The sequence below is a fragment of the Panulirus ornatus genome, chromosome 1 (genome assembly GCF_036320965.1).
Source record: "Panulirus ornatus isolate Po-2019 chromosome 1, ASM3632096v1, whole genome shotgun sequence".
Classification (NCBI taxonomy): Eukaryota; Metazoa; Arthropoda; class Malacostraca; order Decapoda; family Palinuridae; genus Panulirus; species Panulirus ornatus.
Window position 1 is genome coordinate 8,794,151 of NC_092224.1, and position 19,078 is coordinate 8,813,228.

The window sequence follows — 19,078 nt, forward strand, 5'->3', positions numbered from 1 at the left end:
CGAGATAATGTTCTCGACTTCCACACATTCTTCAAGGCCCCCAGAATTTTCGCCCCCTCCCCCACCCTATGATCCACTTCCGCTTCCATGGTTCCATCTGCTGCCAGATCCACTCCCAGATATCTAAAACACTTCACTTCCTCCAGTTTTTCTCCATTCAAACTCACCTCCCAATTGACTTGACCCTCAACCCTACTGTACCTAATAACCTTGCTCTTATTCACATTTACTCTTAACTTTCTTCTTTCACACACTTTACCAAACTCAGTCACCAGCTTCTGCAGTTTCTCACATGAATCAGCCACCAGCGCTGTATCATAAGCGAACAACAACTGACTCACTTCCCAAGCTCTCTCATCCCCAACAGACTTCATACTTGCCCCTCTTTCCAAAACTCTTGCATTCACCTCCCTAACAACCCCATCCATAAACAAATTAAACAACCATGGAGACATCACACACCCCTGCCGCAAACCTACATTCACTGAGAACCAATCACTTTCCTCTCTTCCTACACGTACACATGCCTTACATCCTCGATAAAAACTTTTCACTGCTTCTAACAACTTGCCTCCCACACCATATATTCTTAATACCTTCCACAGAGCATCTCTATCAACTCTATCATATGCCTTCTCCAGATCCATAAATGGTACATACAAATCCATTTGTTTTTCTAAGTATTTCTCACATACATTCTTCAAAGCAAACACCTGATCCACACATCCTCTACCGCTTCTGAAACCACACTGCTCTTCCCCAATCTGATGCTCTGTACATGCCCTCACCCTCTCAATCAATACCCTCCCATATAATTTACCAGGAATACTCAACAAACTTATACCTCTGTAATTTGAGCACTCACTCTTATCCCCTTTGCCTTTGTACAATGGCACTATGCACGCATTCCGCCAATCCTCAGGCACCTCACCATGAATCATACATACATTAAATAACCTTACCAACCAGTCAAACTTCCTCCTTTCACACACTCTCCCAAACTCAGTCACCAACTTCTGCAGTTTCTCACTCAGATCTGCCACCAGTGCTGTCATCAACTACCAACAACTAATTCACTTCCCATGCTCCTGCACCCCCTACATACAATATACTTGCCCCTCTCAATGAGACCCCTGCATCTACCTCCCTCACCACCCCTTCCACAAACAAATCAAACAGCCATGGTGACATTACAAACACCTACCACAGACCAATTTCAACTGAAACTACTCACTCTCCTCTCATCCTGCTCATACATATGCCTTACACTCTTGATAGAAACTTCTTACTGCTTCAAGTAGCTTTCCTTCCACATCATAAATTTGTAAGACCTTCCACAAAGAATCTTTATCAATAATATTATATGCTTTCTCCAGATCCAAAAATGCCACACATAAATCCTCCCGTTTCTGTAGGTATTTCTCATAGAAATTCATTAATGTAAAGACCTGACCCACACATCTTCCACCATTCCTGAAACCAACTTGTTCCTCCCCAATGTAATGTTTGGTTCATGCCACCACCTTCTCAATCACCTCTCTCATATAACTCAGCAGGTACACTCAAACTTATACCTGAGTAATTCAAACTCTCACCTCTTTTCCCTACTGGCAATGTACATACATTCCACCAATCCTCAGGTGCCCCAACATGATCTACATACACTGAAAATCCCACCTGAAAAACAACAGTCACCCCTCTTTTAATAAATTCAATTTCAGTACCATTCACTCCAGCTACCTTGCGACATTTCATCTAATGCAAGGCTTTCGCCACCTTTTCTCTCTTTACCAAACCATGTGCCATGACCTTCTCACTTCATATACTTTCCTGACCCAAACATCCTACATCTACCACCCTATCATTAAAGAAATTCAACAGTCCTTTAATATACTCACTCAACCTCCTCACTGTCTGTTACAACTTCCCAATTTTCCCCTTTCACCAATATTCCCATTTCTTTTTATTTACTCTCATCATTCACCTTCCCAAACATCTTACTTTCCCTGAAGTTTACTGATACTCACCACAACTCTCAATTGCTCTCTTTTTTTAAACCATGTACCTTCTTGACCTCCTGTTGTCTTCTCTTGCACATCTCCCAATCACTCACACTCCTTCCTTATAAATACCAACCATTGACCTCTCTTTCCTCTTTTATCATCTCATCAATTACTAACCTTTCTCACCTGCCAACCTTCAACCTCCACACACATTTCTCATATGTGAAAACTCTTGCTTCCCTAAATATTTTCCAATCCTCGCTCATTCCCCTGGCTTTGTTTACTCTCATCTTTTGCCAGTGGCGTGTCTAGGGTACAGCAGGTAGGGCAGGTGCCCTGGGCACCACTCAACAGGTATGATTTTTGACATGCTACCCAACTGACATTTTTAATGGTTTGGTTTTGTGAGATAAAAAAGAAACTCGCCTACTTTTCAACCACAATATATCTCCCAATCACTCACACTCCTTCCTTATAAATACCAGCCATTGATCTCTCTTTCCTCTTTTATCATATCACCAATTACTAACCTTTCTCACCTGCCAACCTTCAACCTCCACACACATTTCTCATATATGAAAACTCTTGCTTCCCTGAATATTTTCCAATCCTCACTCATTCCCCTAGCTTTGTATACTCTCATCTTTTGCCAGTGGCATATCTTGGGTATGAAAGGTAGGGCAGGTGCCCTGGGCGCCACTTGAAGGGGGGCATCACTCAACAGGTTTGTTCTTTGACATACGCTACCCAATTGACATTTTTAACGGTTTGGTTTTGTGAGATAAAAAAGAAACTCGCCTACTTTCCAACTATAGTAATATTTTGCTACTATCAGCTGCATTACTGGTTCTACGTTACAATTTTGATCAAATAAGTCTAACTTTAAGTCCTTAGGAGTTTATACAAATTTAAATTTGGCCTAACTCTTCAACAGTTTATAATTACACTATATCTTTCTTTCATGCATCCACTGTATGTACATTTTTAATCACGCTCTCCGTGTACATCCAGTACATTTTTCTTAATGTGACAAATATCATTTGGATTATAGTTGGTTTTGTTCGAAATATACTATTGGCTAATTTGTAGAAGGATTAGATAAAGATTTTGGCAGTGTCTGGATCTGTTCTAGTTCCAGGTAGTAATCTGCAGGGCCTGCAGAATCTGAGACTGAGTGGTGGTATGAATATGAAGTAAAATTTTACTGTGGAACCAAATATCTTGAAATTGTTTCTGTAAAAGATACCACTTAGTACAAATGAAAGTTAAAGTTCTTATTGAAAAGTGTTACTTCTTTATTTCAGGTAATTTTAAGATCATGAAATGTTTTTTCTCAAAGAAGTGGAGCTGAAGGGCAAAATACACGAAAGATGGAGGCAGGGGAAGCCAAAAAATCAGCCAAGTTCTTCATGCCCTTCTTTGAAATGCCTGGATCAAGCAGTTTGACAAGTTCCATGGAGACACCTGCACCTGCTACAAGTTTGTTGGAATCTAAAGATGGATTGAGTACCAATGTGTCACAAGCTAAAGAGGAAGTAAAGTCAGATAAACTGAGTATGACAAGGGTAAGAATGAGGGTGCCAGATAGAATATTAACAAGACAGGAAGGGAAGACAATGGAGTTGGCGATGATTTTGAATGTATTGACAAAACTTTACCTGACAAGACTGAACCTGAACACAGTGAACCTAGTGAAGTGGGTGGTGTCAAAAAGTCTCAAACTACCATACCAGAAGTAATTAAACAACATGACATTGGACTTCTGAAGTTTGACAAGGATACCAGAAAAGCAATTCTGTCAGATGCATTAAGAACAGAAATTATAAAGTTGGGTTCAAAGTATTTCCAGAACAGTGAGGGGCGTTTCCAATCAACAAAGAACCGCTCAAAGAACAAAACTTGGTTCAAGAGGAAACTAGGGAATGGTCATGGTGAGGAAGTGACTTGCTCATGACTGGTCTGTTCCCCTTCTATAATGTCAGCATTTTGCATCTGTTGTCTTCTCTATTCCAGGTCAGATCATCAATCCTCATTAGAACAAGGAAATGGATTCAACCAGTGGAAAGCACCTGAAAGGTTCATTGTTTATGAAAAGGCCAAGAATCACTGAAAGTGCTTTACCCAGCGGAAAGAAATGGAAAGAAATTTAGTTGAGAAAAAGTTATTGACATGGAACTTCTATCACAGATTGAGAAGGAAAAGCAGAAGTGGTGTGATATCTTGACAAGAATACTTCACTGCACAAAATTCCTTGCAACTCAGAAGCTGGCTTTGCGAGTACACAGTCACTTCAGCTAGACGATGATCATGATGCCAATGTGGGAAATTTTCTTGGCTTAGTGAAACTACTGGCCATTTTTGACCCTGTCATGAAAGAACACTTGACCTATGTGAAAGGTCATGCTGGATCCACGTCTTATCTTTCACCAAGTGTCTACGATGAATTCATCAACCTGATGGCATCCACTGTTTGCCAGAGTTTACTAAGAAGCATTTGTAGAGCCAAGTACTATGGTCTCATGTTCGACTCGACTTCTGATCAAGCACACTGCGAGCAGATGTCAGGAGACTTACGTGGAAGTTGATTTTGAGAGGAAAGTAGTCAGTGTTAAAGACTCCTTCCTTAGTTTTTTCCAGATAAGCCAGAAAAATGCTGAGCTTGGTTGAAGACATCTTGAAACAGCTAGAGAAAGACAAAATGGAGCAACAAGATTGTCGGTCACAGTGCTATGACAGTGCTGCTGTGATGGCTTGGCACAGAAGTGGTGTCCAACAAAAAAATAAGTGTGAAAAACAAGCTGGCAGAGTATGTCAATTGTGAAAATCACTCACTCAACTTGGTATGTGTACATGCAGCTAAGCAGGATCCAATGATGGTCACATTTTTTGGAACCATCCAAGCTCTCTATGTGTTTTTCTCTTGTTCAACACAGCGTTGGGAAAAACTCAGAAATACTCTCCCTGTGGATGTTAAGGCCAGAGTCTGAAACCATGTGGAGTGCAAGGATAGAAGCAGTAAACCCCGTCAACAAGTACTTTGAGGAGATACTGCAAGTCCTCCAGGATATGATAGACAATAAAAATGAGACCGGTGAAACAAGAAGTGAGGCAAGGCAGCTGTATAACCGCATGTTGAGTTTTGATTTTCTGACTTTGCTGGGATTTTGCTGACTTCATCCATTCCTGCCACAACCTGGCCACACATGAAATGGCACCCCCTCCCCCCACATGTGTATGAGGTTGCACTAGGGAAAAGACAACAAAGGCCACATTCGTTCACACTCTAGCAGTCATGTGTAATGCACCGAAACCACAGCTCCCTTTCCACATCCAGGCCCCACCTTCTCATGGTTTACCCCAGATGCTTCACATGCCCTGGTTCAATCCATTGACAGCACGCCGACCCAGGTATACCACATCATTCCAATTCACTCTATTCCTTGCACGTCTTTCACCCTCCTGTATGTTCAGGCCCCAATCGCTCAAAATCTATTTCACTCCATCCTTCCACTTCCAATTTGGTCTCCCACCTCTCCTTGTAGTTCAGGCCCCAATCACTCAAAATCTATTTCACTCCATCCTTCCACCTCCAATTTGGTCTCCCACCTCTCCTTGTTCCCTCCACCTCTGACACGTCACCTCTTTGTCAATCTTTCCTCACTCATATCCCCCATGAGACCAGACCATTTCAATACACCCTCTTCTACTCTCTCAACCACACTCATTTTATTACCAAACATCTCTCTTACCCTTTCATTACTTACTCGACCAAACTACCTCACATCACATAGTGTCCTCAAACATCTCATTTCCAACACATCCACCCTCCTCTGCACAACCCTATCTGTATCCCATGCCTCACAATCATATAACATTGTTGGAACCACTATTCCTTCAAACATACCTATTTTTGCTCTCCGAGATAACGTTCTCGCCTTCCGCACATTCTTCAACGCTACCAGAAATTTCACCCCCTCCCCCACCCTGTGAATCACTTCCGGTCCCATTGTTCTATCCGCTGCCAAATCCACTCCCAGATATCTAAAACACTTCACTTCCTCCAGTTTTTCTCCATTCAAACTTACTTCCCAATTTACTTGTCCCTCAACCCTACTGAACCTAATAGCCTTGTTCTTATTCGCCTTTACTCTCAACTTTCTTCTTTTACTCACTTTACCAAACTCAGTCATCAACTTCTGCAGATTCTCACCCAAGTCAGCCAACATCGCTGTAATATCACTATTATTTTTTCTTATTATACTTTGTCGCTGTCTCCCGCGTTAGCGAGGTAGCGCAAGGAAACAGACAAAAGAATGGCCCAACCCACCCACATACACATGTTTATATATACACGTCTACACATGCACATATACATACCTATACATTTCAACATATACATATATATACAGAAACACATATATACACGTGTACATACTTCATACTTGCTGCCATCATTCATTCCCGTTGCCACCCCGCCACACATGAAATAACAACCCCCTCCCCCCACATGTGCGCAAGGTAGCGCTAGGAAAAGACAACAAAGGCCACATTCGTTCACACTCAGTCTCTAGCTGTCACGCATAATGCAACAAAACCACAGCTACCTTTCCACATCCACGCCCCACAAAACTTTCCATGGTTTACCCCAGATGCTTCACATGCCCTGGTTCAATCCATTGACAGCACATCGACCCCAGCATACCACATCATTCCAATTCACTCTATTCCTTGCAAGCCTTTCACCCTCCTGCATGTTTAGGCCCTAATTGCTCAAAATCATGCCCTGGTTCAATCCATTGACAGCACATCGACCCCAGCATACCACATCATTCCAATTCACTCTATTCCTTGCAAGCCTTTCACCCTCCTGCATGTTTAGGCCCTAATTGCTCAAAATCTTTTTCTCTCCATCTTTCCACCTACAATTTGGTCTCCCTCTTCCCTCCACCTCTGACAAATATATCCTCTTTGTCAATCTTTCCTCACTCATTCTCTCCATGTGACCAAACCATTTCAATACACCCTCTTTAGCTTTCTCAAACACACTCTTTTTATTACCACACATCTCTATTACCCTTTCATTACTTACTCAATCAAACCACCTTACACCACATATTGTCCTCAAACATCTCATTTCCAACACATCCACCCTCCTCCGCACAACCCTATCTATAGCCCATGCCTCGCAACCATATAACATTGTTATAACCACTATTCCTTCAAACATACCCATTTTTGCTTTCTGAGATAATGTTCTTGCCTTCCACACATTTTTCAACGCTCCCAGAACTTTCACCCCCTCCCTCACCCTGTGACTCACTTCTGCTTCCATGGTTCCATCAGCTGCCAAATCCACTCCCAGATATCTAAAACACTTCCTTTCCTCCAGTTTTTCTCCATTAAAACTTACCTCCCAACTGACTTGTCCATCAACCCTACTGTACTTAATAACCTTGCTCTTATTCACATTTAATCTCAGCTTTCTTCTTTCACACACTTTACCAAACTCAGCCACCAGTTTCTGCAGTTTCTCACCCGAATCAGCCACCAGTGCTATCATCAGTGAACAACAACTGACTCACTTCCCAAGCCCTCTCATCCACAACAGACTGCATACTTGCCCCTCTCTCCAAAACTCTTGCATTCACCTCCCTAACAACCCCATCCATAAACAAATTAAACAACAATGGAGACATCACACATCCCTGCCACAAACTGACATTCACTGAGAACCAATCACTTTCCTCTCTTCCTACGTGTACACATGCCTTACATCCTCGATAAAGACTTTTCACTGCTTCTAGCAACTTGCCTCCAAACCATATACTCTTAATACCTTCCACAGAGCAACTCTATCAACTTTATCTTATGCCTTCTCCAGATCCATAAATGCTACATACATATGCCTTCTCCAGATCCATAAATGCTACGTACATATCTGCAAGGAAGTAGTGCGAAAGACTGGGAGATGTATAAAAGAAAGACGCAGGAGGTCAAGAGAAAGGTCCAAGAGGTGAAAAAGAGGGCAAATGAGAGTTAGGGTGAGAGAGTATCATTAAGTTTTTGGGAGAATAAAGATGTTTCGGAAGGAGGTAAATAACGAGTGTGTGATGATAGAGTGGCAGATATAGGTTGTTTTGGTCGAGGTGGTGTGCGAAGTGAGAGGGTCAGGGAGAATGGTTTGATAAACAGAGAAGTGTTAGTGAAAGTTTGTGGAAGATGAAAGCCGGCAAGGTGGCGGGTTTGGATGGTATTGCAGAGGAATTTATCAAAAGAGGGGATGACTGTGTTGTTGACTGGTTGGTAAGGATATTTAATGCATTTATGGTTCATGGTGAAGTGCCTAAGGAATGGCAGAATGCATGCATAGTGCCACTGTACAAAGGGAAAGGGGATAAAGGTGAGTGTTCAAATTACAGAGGTATAAGTTAAGTAATCCTGGGAAATTATATGGGAGGGAATTGATTGAGAAGGTGAAGGCATGTACAGAGCATCAGATTGGGGAAGAGCAGTGTGGTTTCAGAAGTGGTAGAGGATGTGTGGATCAGGTGTTTGCTTTGAAAAATGTATGTGAGAAATACTTAGAAAAACAGATGGATTTGTATGTATTATTTATGGATCTGGAGAAGGCATATGATAGAGTTGATAGAGATGCTCTGTGGAAGGTATTAAGAGTATATGGTGTGGGAGGTAAGTTGCTAGAAGCAGTGAAAAGTTTTTATCAAAGATATAAGGCATGTGTACGAGTAGGAAGAGAGGAAAGTGATTGGTTCTCAGTGAATGTCGGTTTGTGGTATGGGAGCATGAAGTCTCCATGGCTGTTTAATTTGTTTATGGATGGGGTTGTTAGGGAGGTGAACGCTAGAGTTTTGGAGAGAGGGGCAAGTATGCAGTCTGTTGTGGATGAGAGGGCTTGGGAAGTGAGTCAGTTGTTGTTCGCTAATGATACAGCACTGGTGGCTGATTCGGATGAGAAACTAAAAGTTTTGTGACTGAGTTTGGTGAAATCTGTGAAAGAAGAAATTTGAAAGTAAATGTGAATAAGAGCAAGATTGTTAGGTTCAATAGGGTTCACGGACAAGTTAATTGGGAGGTAAGTGTGAATGGAGAAAAACTGGAGGAAGTGAAGTGTTTTAGATATCTGTGAGTGGATTTAGCAGTAGATGGAACCATGGAAGCGGAAGTGAGTCACAGGGTGGGAAGGGGATGAAAGTTATGAGAGTGGTGAAGAATGTGTGAAAGGCAAGAATGTTATCTCAAAGAACAAAAATGGGTATGTTTGAAGGAACAGTGATTCCAACAATGTTATATGGTTGCGAGGAATGGGCTATAGACAGGGTTGTGCAGAGGAGGGTGGATGTGTTGGAAATGAGATGTTTGAGGACAATATGTGATGAGGTGGTTTGATCAGGTAAGTAATGAAAGGGTAAGAGAGATGTGTGGTAATTAAAAGAGTGTGGTGGTAAGAGCAGAAGAGGGTGTATTGAAATGATTTGGTCACATGGAAAGAATGAGTGAGGAAAGATTGACAAAGAGGATATATGTGTCAGAGGTGGAGGGAACGAGAAGTGGAAGACCAAATTGGAAGTGGAAGGCTGGTGTGAAAAAGATTTTGAGCGATCAAGGCCAGAACATACAGGAGGGTGAAAAGCGTGCAAGTAATAGAGTGAAATGGAATGATGTGGTATACCGGGGTTGATGTGCTGTCAATGGATTGAACCAGGGTATATGAAGCTCCTGGGGTAAACCATGGAAAATTTTGTGGGGCCTGGATGTGGAGAGGGAGCTGTGGTTTAAGTGCATTACACATGACAGATAGAGACTGAGTGTGAACAAATGTGGCCTTTGTTGCTTTTTCCTAGCACTACTTCACGCATGCGAAGGGCGGTGCCATTTCATGTGTGGTGGGGTGGCAACGGGAATGGATCAAGGCAGCAAGTGTGGATGTGTATATATGTATATGTATACCCTGAAATGTATGGGTACGTATATATACGTGTGTGTGGGTGTTTGTGTGTATACATGTGTATGTGGGTGGGTTGGGCCATTCTTTTGTCTGTTTCCTTGAGCTACCTTGCTAACGCCAGAGACTGCAACTAAGTAAAATGATAGAAAAAAAAAAATTATCAATTTACATTCATGGAATCAGATAATGGTAAAACAAGCACAGAAAGCTATATATCCCTGGTACAAAGTTCATTACCTCAGACATCTCACATTTCAAAGACTTCTTACTGTGAGCTTCCCCAGGATAATCATGATGACTGGTCCAACAGTAATACGCCATCATATGGTTATCCCAATGTCCCAGTTATCTTTCTTCCATGTTTCTTAAATCTTGGTGGAATCATTCACCCTGTTCCTCACTTAGGTCACCAAGGTTGTCTGGGATATGACCGAAGTGGCTATGGAGGTAATGCACTTTGACACTCATTGTAAAGCCAAGTTGACGGGAAGAGGGCATGTTCTCCACTAGTTTAGAGTAGTTATCTGCATCATGGCTCCCAAGAAAATTTCTTACAACCAGAGTGAATGACGACCATGCATCTGCCTCAGCATTATTCATTGTTCATTGAATCTTGGAAATGTGGGTCTTTCATGAGTTCCCTGATTTGCAGCCCGTCGAAAATACCAGCCTTCAGTTTCTCCATGCTCAGCACTGGAAATTTTCTGCATATGTAATAAAAGCAGTCCCCTTCTTTGTTCAAAGCCTTTACAAACTGTTTCATTAAACCTAGCGTGATGTGCAGTGGAGGTAAAATTATCTTATCTCTGTCAACCAAGGGCTCTGCTATTACATTCTTTTCTCTAACCATGTTTTCTCTCAGAGGCCATTGTTCTCTGCATATATAGTCAAAGCAGTCCCTTTCTTTGTTCAAAGCCTTTACAATCTGTTTTATTAAATCTACTTTGATGTGCAGTGGTGGTAAAATGATCTTATCTCTGTCAACCAAGGGTTCTGTGATTACATTCTTTTCTCCAAACATGTTTTCTCTCAGAGGCCATTGTTCTCTGCATACGTAGCAAAGCAGTCCCCTTCTTTGTTCAAAGCCTTCAGAAACTGTTTCATTAAACCTAGTTTGATGTGCAGTGGTGGTAAAATGATCTTATCTCTGTCAACCAAGTGTTCTGCCATTAAATTCTTCTCTACAACCACCATGTTTTTTCTCAGAGGCCATTGTTTTCTCACCCAGTGCTCATCCTTAGCTCTACTATCCCAGAGACAGATAAAGCAGGGATACTTGAAGTATCCACTCTGCTGACCCACGAGAAAAGTCACCATCTTAAAGACAAGGGAGACTGTTTCCTGCCGTTCAGTCATCTTAGATGAATGGCCAATTGGGAATGATCCATATTTGTTGCCATTGTGTAGAAGCACACATTTTAAGCTCTACTTAGAACTATCTATGCTCATGAGAGGTACATTTATTGATAAGTGCATTATCTCAAAAATTATAGCTGCTAGAAGGAAATGAAGGTCATATTCTTATTCAGTGGTGAGAATAGACCTAGAAACATGTCTAAAATTTGAGGCACCAAAAATTCTTTAAAAATTTGTTCCCTTGTGAACATATCTACAACAAAGCTATCCAATCTATACAGACCTTCACTAATATTCATGTTATAATTCTGTAGGGCCTGGTTGTTGATAGGGGGCTGTGGTTTCGGTGCACTAAACATGACAGTTAAGAGAAGGGATGTGAGCAAATGCAACCTGTCTTTATATGTTCCTGGCACTAGCATGCTATTTTGGGAAATGGTGGACAAGTATGATAGAAAGAGAGAAAGAAAGAAAAGGGTGAATTTGAATAGCATTCAGTTAGATACAACATTGACTCTCAAGTATTTTTCACACACAGCTTCCTGCAGCTTGTTTCCTTCTCGATGATAATCATAGCAAGGCCTCTTTTACTGCAACTCATTCTCGTTAATTTACATTTGTTCAGAATAATTTCTTTTACCATACATTTGACCAATCTTCACTTTCCTTATGACCTATGCATCATCTGCAAACATATTTGTGCAAGAGTCCATACGTTCTGGCAAATCATTCACATACATCAAGGAGATTAATGGTCCTGGACCAGAACCCTATTGCATTCTGTTGGCACCTCAACCCATGAAGAGTAGGCTATTTTCCTTTCAATCTAGATAATCTCATGTCCAGTGAAAGCTTTCCTATCATTCCTGCCTAATGATCCAGTTTTTATCAGTCTCTCATGCAGTACAGTGTTGAGTGCTTTCTGGCAGTCCAGATGCACACAATCCACCCTCTTGTCTAAGATAGAGCTCACTTTCTCATGAGAACCCAAGAGGATTGTCACACATGATCTCCTTTCAATAAAACTAAGTTGTCACACACTCTTCAGTGAGACCAGTCTCAAGAGAATTCCTGTTCTGGTATGATGTTTGCCCTCTTCAACTCCTTTAGCATTGAAGTTATGGTCTTGATAGTGGCGATCAGGTGAGATGGTGGAGGTATTGGTGTTGGTGATATGGTGGTGCTAGAGGTGACTGTAATGAGGTGATCATGGTGGTGGTGAAAGATATTATGACTGTGGTGTGGTGTTGGTGGTAGAGGCCAATCTTTGAAAAATTTTCATAACACTGTATTCTTCTGAAAGCTACACCCCTATTTTTGCAGGGAAAAAAGGGCAGTTTATAATCAAGTAAATACAGCACAAAGAAAGATTCAGTGAATAATGGCATAAAATAACAAAGCTTGCTTTCAGTCCCACAATAATCATGTTATAGCGCATATCAAATTTCATCATTCTCTGTTGCACAGCTGCAGAGAAATCTCTTGAGAGATGTCTACTTACAAGTAAATCCCTCAACATGATAGAAAACAACTATATCATGATCCAACAATCCATGCCATGATCCATACCGGTTTCATGATTCTATGCAACATGGGTAAAGAAAGTCTTACAAATTACTCTGAGTTCTCACCATATGTAAATCAAGTCCACTCTATATTATGAATGAATATCCTATATATCTATATCTCTGACCCCTATTCCCTCCAAAAACTCCCATCAAGGGGGTAGTCATGACAAAAGTCTCCAATTATCTCCATCCCTAGATACCTCCCTCACATACATCATTCCACACATTCTTCCATCATTTCTCTATTTCCAGGACTCTTCTACTCCATTTCCTCATGTCACAGATGGTCTTCCTCTCACACCAACCCAATTAATCACGCTATCACACACTCTCCTTGTAAACTCCCTGTCTTGCATTCTATCCATACGACCAAACCACCTCAAAGTATTACGTTTCACCCACTCTTCAATTCATTCCCTTTGCATTCCCTGTCATGCCAAATCTGGAATATAAATTTCAACCCCAAAATGTAAAGGTCTTGCTAAAGCTGCACACCAAAATTTTAATATATTTTGCAGTATAGCCCCTAAGCTCAATAAATTTATATTTATTCATTTTGTTTATTGTACTTTGTTGTTGTCTCCCGTGTTAGTGGATAGCACAAGGAAACAGACGAAAGAATGGCCTAACCCACCCATATGCACATGTATATACATACACATCCACACATGCACATATACATACCTATACAAATACAAGCTCAATAAATGTTTGCATTTATTAGTTATAGACAGACATGAAACCTATTTCTTTGTGGAAGGGCATGCAGCATGAGATGCCTGTCTCTTATTTGTTTGCATATAAGGTAACATGCTAAAATAAACTGTTTTCAATTGCTTTTGTTTCCTTGTATTGTAACTACTGGCACTCTTTAATATGCTGTACATGCTAGGAAACACTGACATTTCTGAGACAAGAAAAGGATAAACAGACAATAGTACTTTTAAATGCCTAAAATGATTTTGAGATGACAGAAATGCCAAAATCCGTGAATGATTATGAAACATCTTCCCCCCAAAAACACAAAATCACTTCACCCTAATAAAATTCATCTTCACTACACACTCAAACTGAAAACCACTGCAACATTCATTGCTTCATTTCATCTTCAATATTCCCTCCATAAGTCTACATTCACTGAACTGTAAACAATCAATATTCTCTTCTCCCTAAAAAATGAATCTTAAATACACCTTTAACTCAATTAGCCTCTGACCCAACCCATGATCAAGTTGAAAGCCCTTGGTTAGGGTGTTGATTGCTTCAAAGAAAAACATTGAAACTATAAAGAAACAAAGCAAAAACAATGTTTCCTTCTTAAGGAAGAAGACAAATCATTGATTTGCTTTTAGATTATCACATAAAATACACGAATCCAGTTTGGGATGGATTCCTCAAGTCTGACCCATAAGTAAGTCATCTCTGTCAATAGATGGCACATTTAATTTCCCATTTACAATAACACACTGCACAAGGATAATCAGTGATATGTCAAATTTTTTTAAAGATATCTGACAACCTCTGGACAACACTGCCTTTCATTGTTCTTAAAGCTATGCTATTGTTAGTTCTTTGTACATAACAGTACGAGCCTCTGCAAACATTGCGCTAGACTTGCCCTCTGCCAGTGGCCTGTTAGGGTGAGGCACTACAGGCTATGAAGTGGTACTGGAGTTCACTAGTTATGGAGACTACTGGATGACCACTCCTTTGAGGGAGTTCCAGAAGGGAACGGGCATCAGAGATACAGATAGATAGATAACAGAATGATTAAGATTAATGTCATGGGAACAAAAAACAAACAGGGAATCTAAGGAATCCCTTCAGTATGTGTTCATACCTGGAATTACCCATTCATACTTTAAGGGAAGGAGTTTAACACTTGATGGGCACCATCTCTTGAACACTGTTTATAATTATACAACTTCCTAAATTTTTGCATCCTGTCTGAACTAACATGACCACTAATTTCATTCACTTCACCCATCAATCTAACATTATTAATGGTAAAGTACTTTTTCACATCTTACTTTTTAAGTTTCTTGCTCAATTTCAGACTATGTCCTTTGGTTGTTTTATACCTACATCTCTCAAAGAACTGTTCACTGTCTACATTATCATTATTTTAAAAACTTAAAGGCAGTGATCAGGTCACTCCTCACCCTTCTCTCTTCCAAGGTGGGCAAATTTAAGGTCTCACGCCTTTCCCTATTACTCAGCTCTCTTAATTCTGATACCATCCTTGTTGCTCTCCACAGACCCTCTCTACCTGCTCTTTGGGCTTCTTTAGGTGCAATGACCAAACTCTAGAAGGATATTTCAGTTTCTGCCTTGTGTATGATGTGAACTGTTTGCAGAATAATTCCTCCCATGAACAAGAAAGCAATTCTATTATCTGCTTGCAGACAATTGGTCTATCTAAATTGTCTCCTACACTAAGAATATGGTAACAGGTTAGGGATAACGTTAGTTCCTGTCCTTCTCACACACATGTTCTTGCTGCGACTCATTCTCCTTACTTACATCTCCTTGGGTTGAACTTCATCAACCACGTATCAGACCAACTTTGGAATTTGAACATACTCAGGAAGGAGTCCATAACTTCTGGCAGTCATTCATGCTAAAAAAACATATCCATATACTGATCTTACGTCTTAGAGATATGAATCATGTATCTGTCAACAGATCTTTCAATCCATCTATAATCACCATTCTGTTACCAATTCAATGAAGTGTATCAGATGCATAGAGCCTCCAAGACATCATCTTTCCCTCTCTTTTCTTTACATCATCAACAATGTTCATGAACCTTACACTTATAAAGCACCTCCTATGTTTTCAATCTGTGCCCTAAGTTGATCTGTCGACTGGCACCAAGGACTTCATTCATTTCACTTTTACAAACAAAATGCTTCCTTTGCATTCAAACCCGTCATTCCCCATAACCTTCAACTGAAAGATCCCTATACCTAATCAAATTTCCAACTACATCCATCCACACCTTCCATTATTTACCATTATGTACCTTCTACAACACTGCTTCTTGACCAGCCTATCATCTGGCATGCATTCAACAAGGCCATATTCTGATAAAGGTAACATCTAAATATCTTACCCAATGATTGTCCTGAAGTGTTGTTCTTCTATTCCAAGTTCAGTATCACACAATCGTGAAATGATGTCAGGCAATACATTATATAAAGCATTTCCTTTCTTTGCAAGTTCATTAAAGAAGAGGTTTGCAAGACCTGTAGATTTATAAAATGTTAGTAAAGAATAAACATAAGAAATTCTAAACATTCATAATGAATTCACATATCAAATAAATCAACAAATACAACAGAATGAATTATATTAGTATTTCACGCAGCTCTAAACTTTTCTGCATTTTGGAAACAATCAAAGAAAATTCATAATGAAACATTTCTCTCCCAGATAAAGTAGTAAAATTGTCATATACATGCTGATGAATGAAGTATTATATCAAATTACCTTCAGAACCCCAAGATCACCTTTATGGGGGCTCCTGTATCTTCAAGGCTGTACTCCAAGCAGGAGCAAGGGTATGATGGACTTTTTGTAATAATAAGTTCCTTGATGAGACTGTATTCCTTATTTTCCATCTATGATGATACAGCCTCATTAAAGGTGAGATTTCACCTGTGGTGTAACCACTTGAAAGTATAGTTTGGTAAAACCTTACGTATCAAAAAAATTACACTTTCACTAATCACTTTTCTATCCCAGAAAACTTTTATGGAGCTCCCACAGCACACTAGAAGTGGGCCATGTTTAATGCCAAAGGCCAAGAGGTGTGGAAACATTGTACAGTATTGTGTTTGTCTATGTGAAGTGAGTGCACAACTATTAAAGAGTAAGTGGTCCTATGGTATGCTGAATCCGTGTTTGTAGTGTTCTAGAGAAGAGTGGTGTCTAGAATCCAGAGAACAGCATGACACTTGTACATGCCTGGTGAGTGCAGTTTTAGATGGGTGTATGTATGGCAGGGTAGAATTTAAGATTGGGTTGAAATGGTAGTTGTTAAGTGCCTCTTGAGTCATTACTCAGTATGTATTTAGTCTTCATCACATATATTGGAGGAGGAGAGATCTGTGATTACGGACTGCTGAAGCATGAAGAAAGGGTAAGTTTTCGTTTCTACTTGGAATGTTGGTGGCTAGTTATGCGTCTGATGATAGAGTAGCACATGTAGGGTGTTTTGGCTGGGATGCTGTGTGAAGTGAGAGTCAGGGAGAGTGGTTCGGTGAAAAGAGAAGAGGTGGCGGAAGCCTTGGGGAAGATGAAATCTGGCAAGTCGGTGAGTTTGGATGGTATCTCAGTTCAATTTATTAAGAAAGGGGGTGACTGTGTACTCTAGTGGTTGGTATGGATATTCAATGAATATATGGATCATGGTGAAGTGCCTAAGGATTGGCGGAATGCATGTATAGTGCCACTGTACAAAAGCAAAGGGTATAAAGGTGAGCGTTCAAACTACAGAGGCATAAGTCTTTTGAGCATTCCTGGAAAATTGTATTGAAGGGTATTGACTGAGAGGGTGAAGGCATGTACAGAGCATCAGTTAGGGGGGAGGAGCACTATGGTTTCAGAAGTGACAAAGGATGTGTGGATCAGGTGTTTGCTTTGAAGAATGTGTGAGAGAAATACTTAGAAAAAGATGGATTTGTATGTGGCATTTATGGATCTGGAGAAGGCATATGTTAGGGTTGACAGAGATGCAACGTGGAAGGTCTTAAGAGTATATGGTGTGGGAGGTAAGCTGCTAAAAGCAATGAGAAGTTTTTATCAAGGGTGCAAGGCATGTGTACAATTAGGAAGAGAGGAGAGTTATTGGTTTCCAGTGAAGGTCGGTCTGTGGCAGGGGTATGTGGTGTTCCCATGGTAGTTTAATTTCTTCATGGATAGGGTGGTGTGGGAGGTAAAAGCAAGAGTTTTGGAAAGAAGGGCGAGTATGCAGTTTGTTGGGGATGAGAGGGCTTGGGAAGTGAGTCAGTTGTTTATCGATGATACATCACTGGAGGCTGATTTGAGTAAGAAACTGCAGAAGTTGGTGACTGAGTTTGGAAGAGTGTGGGAAAGGAGAATCTTGAGAGTAAATGTGAATAACAGCAAGGTTACAAGGTTCAGCAGGGTTGAGGAACAAGTTAGTTGGGATGTAAGTTTGAATGGAAAAAAATTGGAGGAAGTGAAGTCTTTCAGATATCTGGGAGTGGACTTAGCAGTGAATGGAACCATGGAAGTGGAAGTGAGTCATAGGGAAGGGGAGGGGGCGAAGTTTCTGCGAGCGATGAAGAATGTGTGGAAAGAAAGAACGTCATCTCAGGGAGCAAAAATGGGTAAGTATGAAGGAATAGTAGTTCCAACAAAATCATACATTGCAAGGCAGAGGAGGGTGGATGTGTTGGAAATGAAATGCTTGAAGACAATAATTGGTGTGAGGTGGTTTAATCGAGTAAGTAATGAAAGGGTAAGAGAGATGAGCTATAGTAAAAAGAATGTGGAAATATATAGAGTGTGGTGGAGAGAGCAGAAGAGGGTGTGTTGAAATGATCCAGACATATGAAGAGAATGAGAAAAAGGCTGACAAACAGACACATACATATCAACATATGTACATATTCATACCTGTTTCCCTTCCTCCATTCCTGGTGACACCCCACACAACAGGAAAGAGCATCGCCACCTCCTGCATCAGCAAGGTTGTGCCAGAAAAACAGACAAAAAAGAGGCCACATTCATTCACACTCAGTCTCTAACTGTCATATGTAATGCACTAAAACCACAAATCCCTATTCACATCCAGGCCCCATAGACCTTTCCATGGTTTACCTCAGATGCTTTACATGTCCTGGTTCAGTCCACTGAGCGCACGTTATTTCAACTCACTCTATTCCTTGCACGCCTCTCAAATTCTAATATGTTCAGGCCCTGATCACTTAAAATCTTTTTCATTCCATCCTTCCACCTCCAGTCTGATTCCCCACTTCTTTTTCTTCTTCCCTCCACCTCTGACATGCATATTCTCTTTGTCAACCTGTCCTCATTCATTCTCTCCATATGTCCAAACCATTTCAACACACCCTCTTCTGCTCTCTCAACCACACTCTATATATTTCCACACATCTCTCTTACCCTCTCATTACTTACCCAATCAAACCACCACA

The 19,078-nt window shown here is 40.7% G+C and overlaps 1 protein-coding gene across 1 annotated transcript in view; it reads right to left on the minus strand.

The window, feature by feature from the left end:
• Window positions 1-19,078, minus strand: part of LOC139755260 (condensin complex subunit 1-like) — a 549,693-nt gene that overhangs the window by 59,113 nt on the left and 471,502 nt on the right. The window contains exon 25 of the mRNA XM_071673408.1: window positions 16,009-16,141. Within this exon, the coding sequence (XP_071529509.1) occupies window positions 16,009-16,141 (133 nt within the window). The remainder of the gene's footprint in view (window positions 1-16,008; window positions 16,142-19,078) is intronic.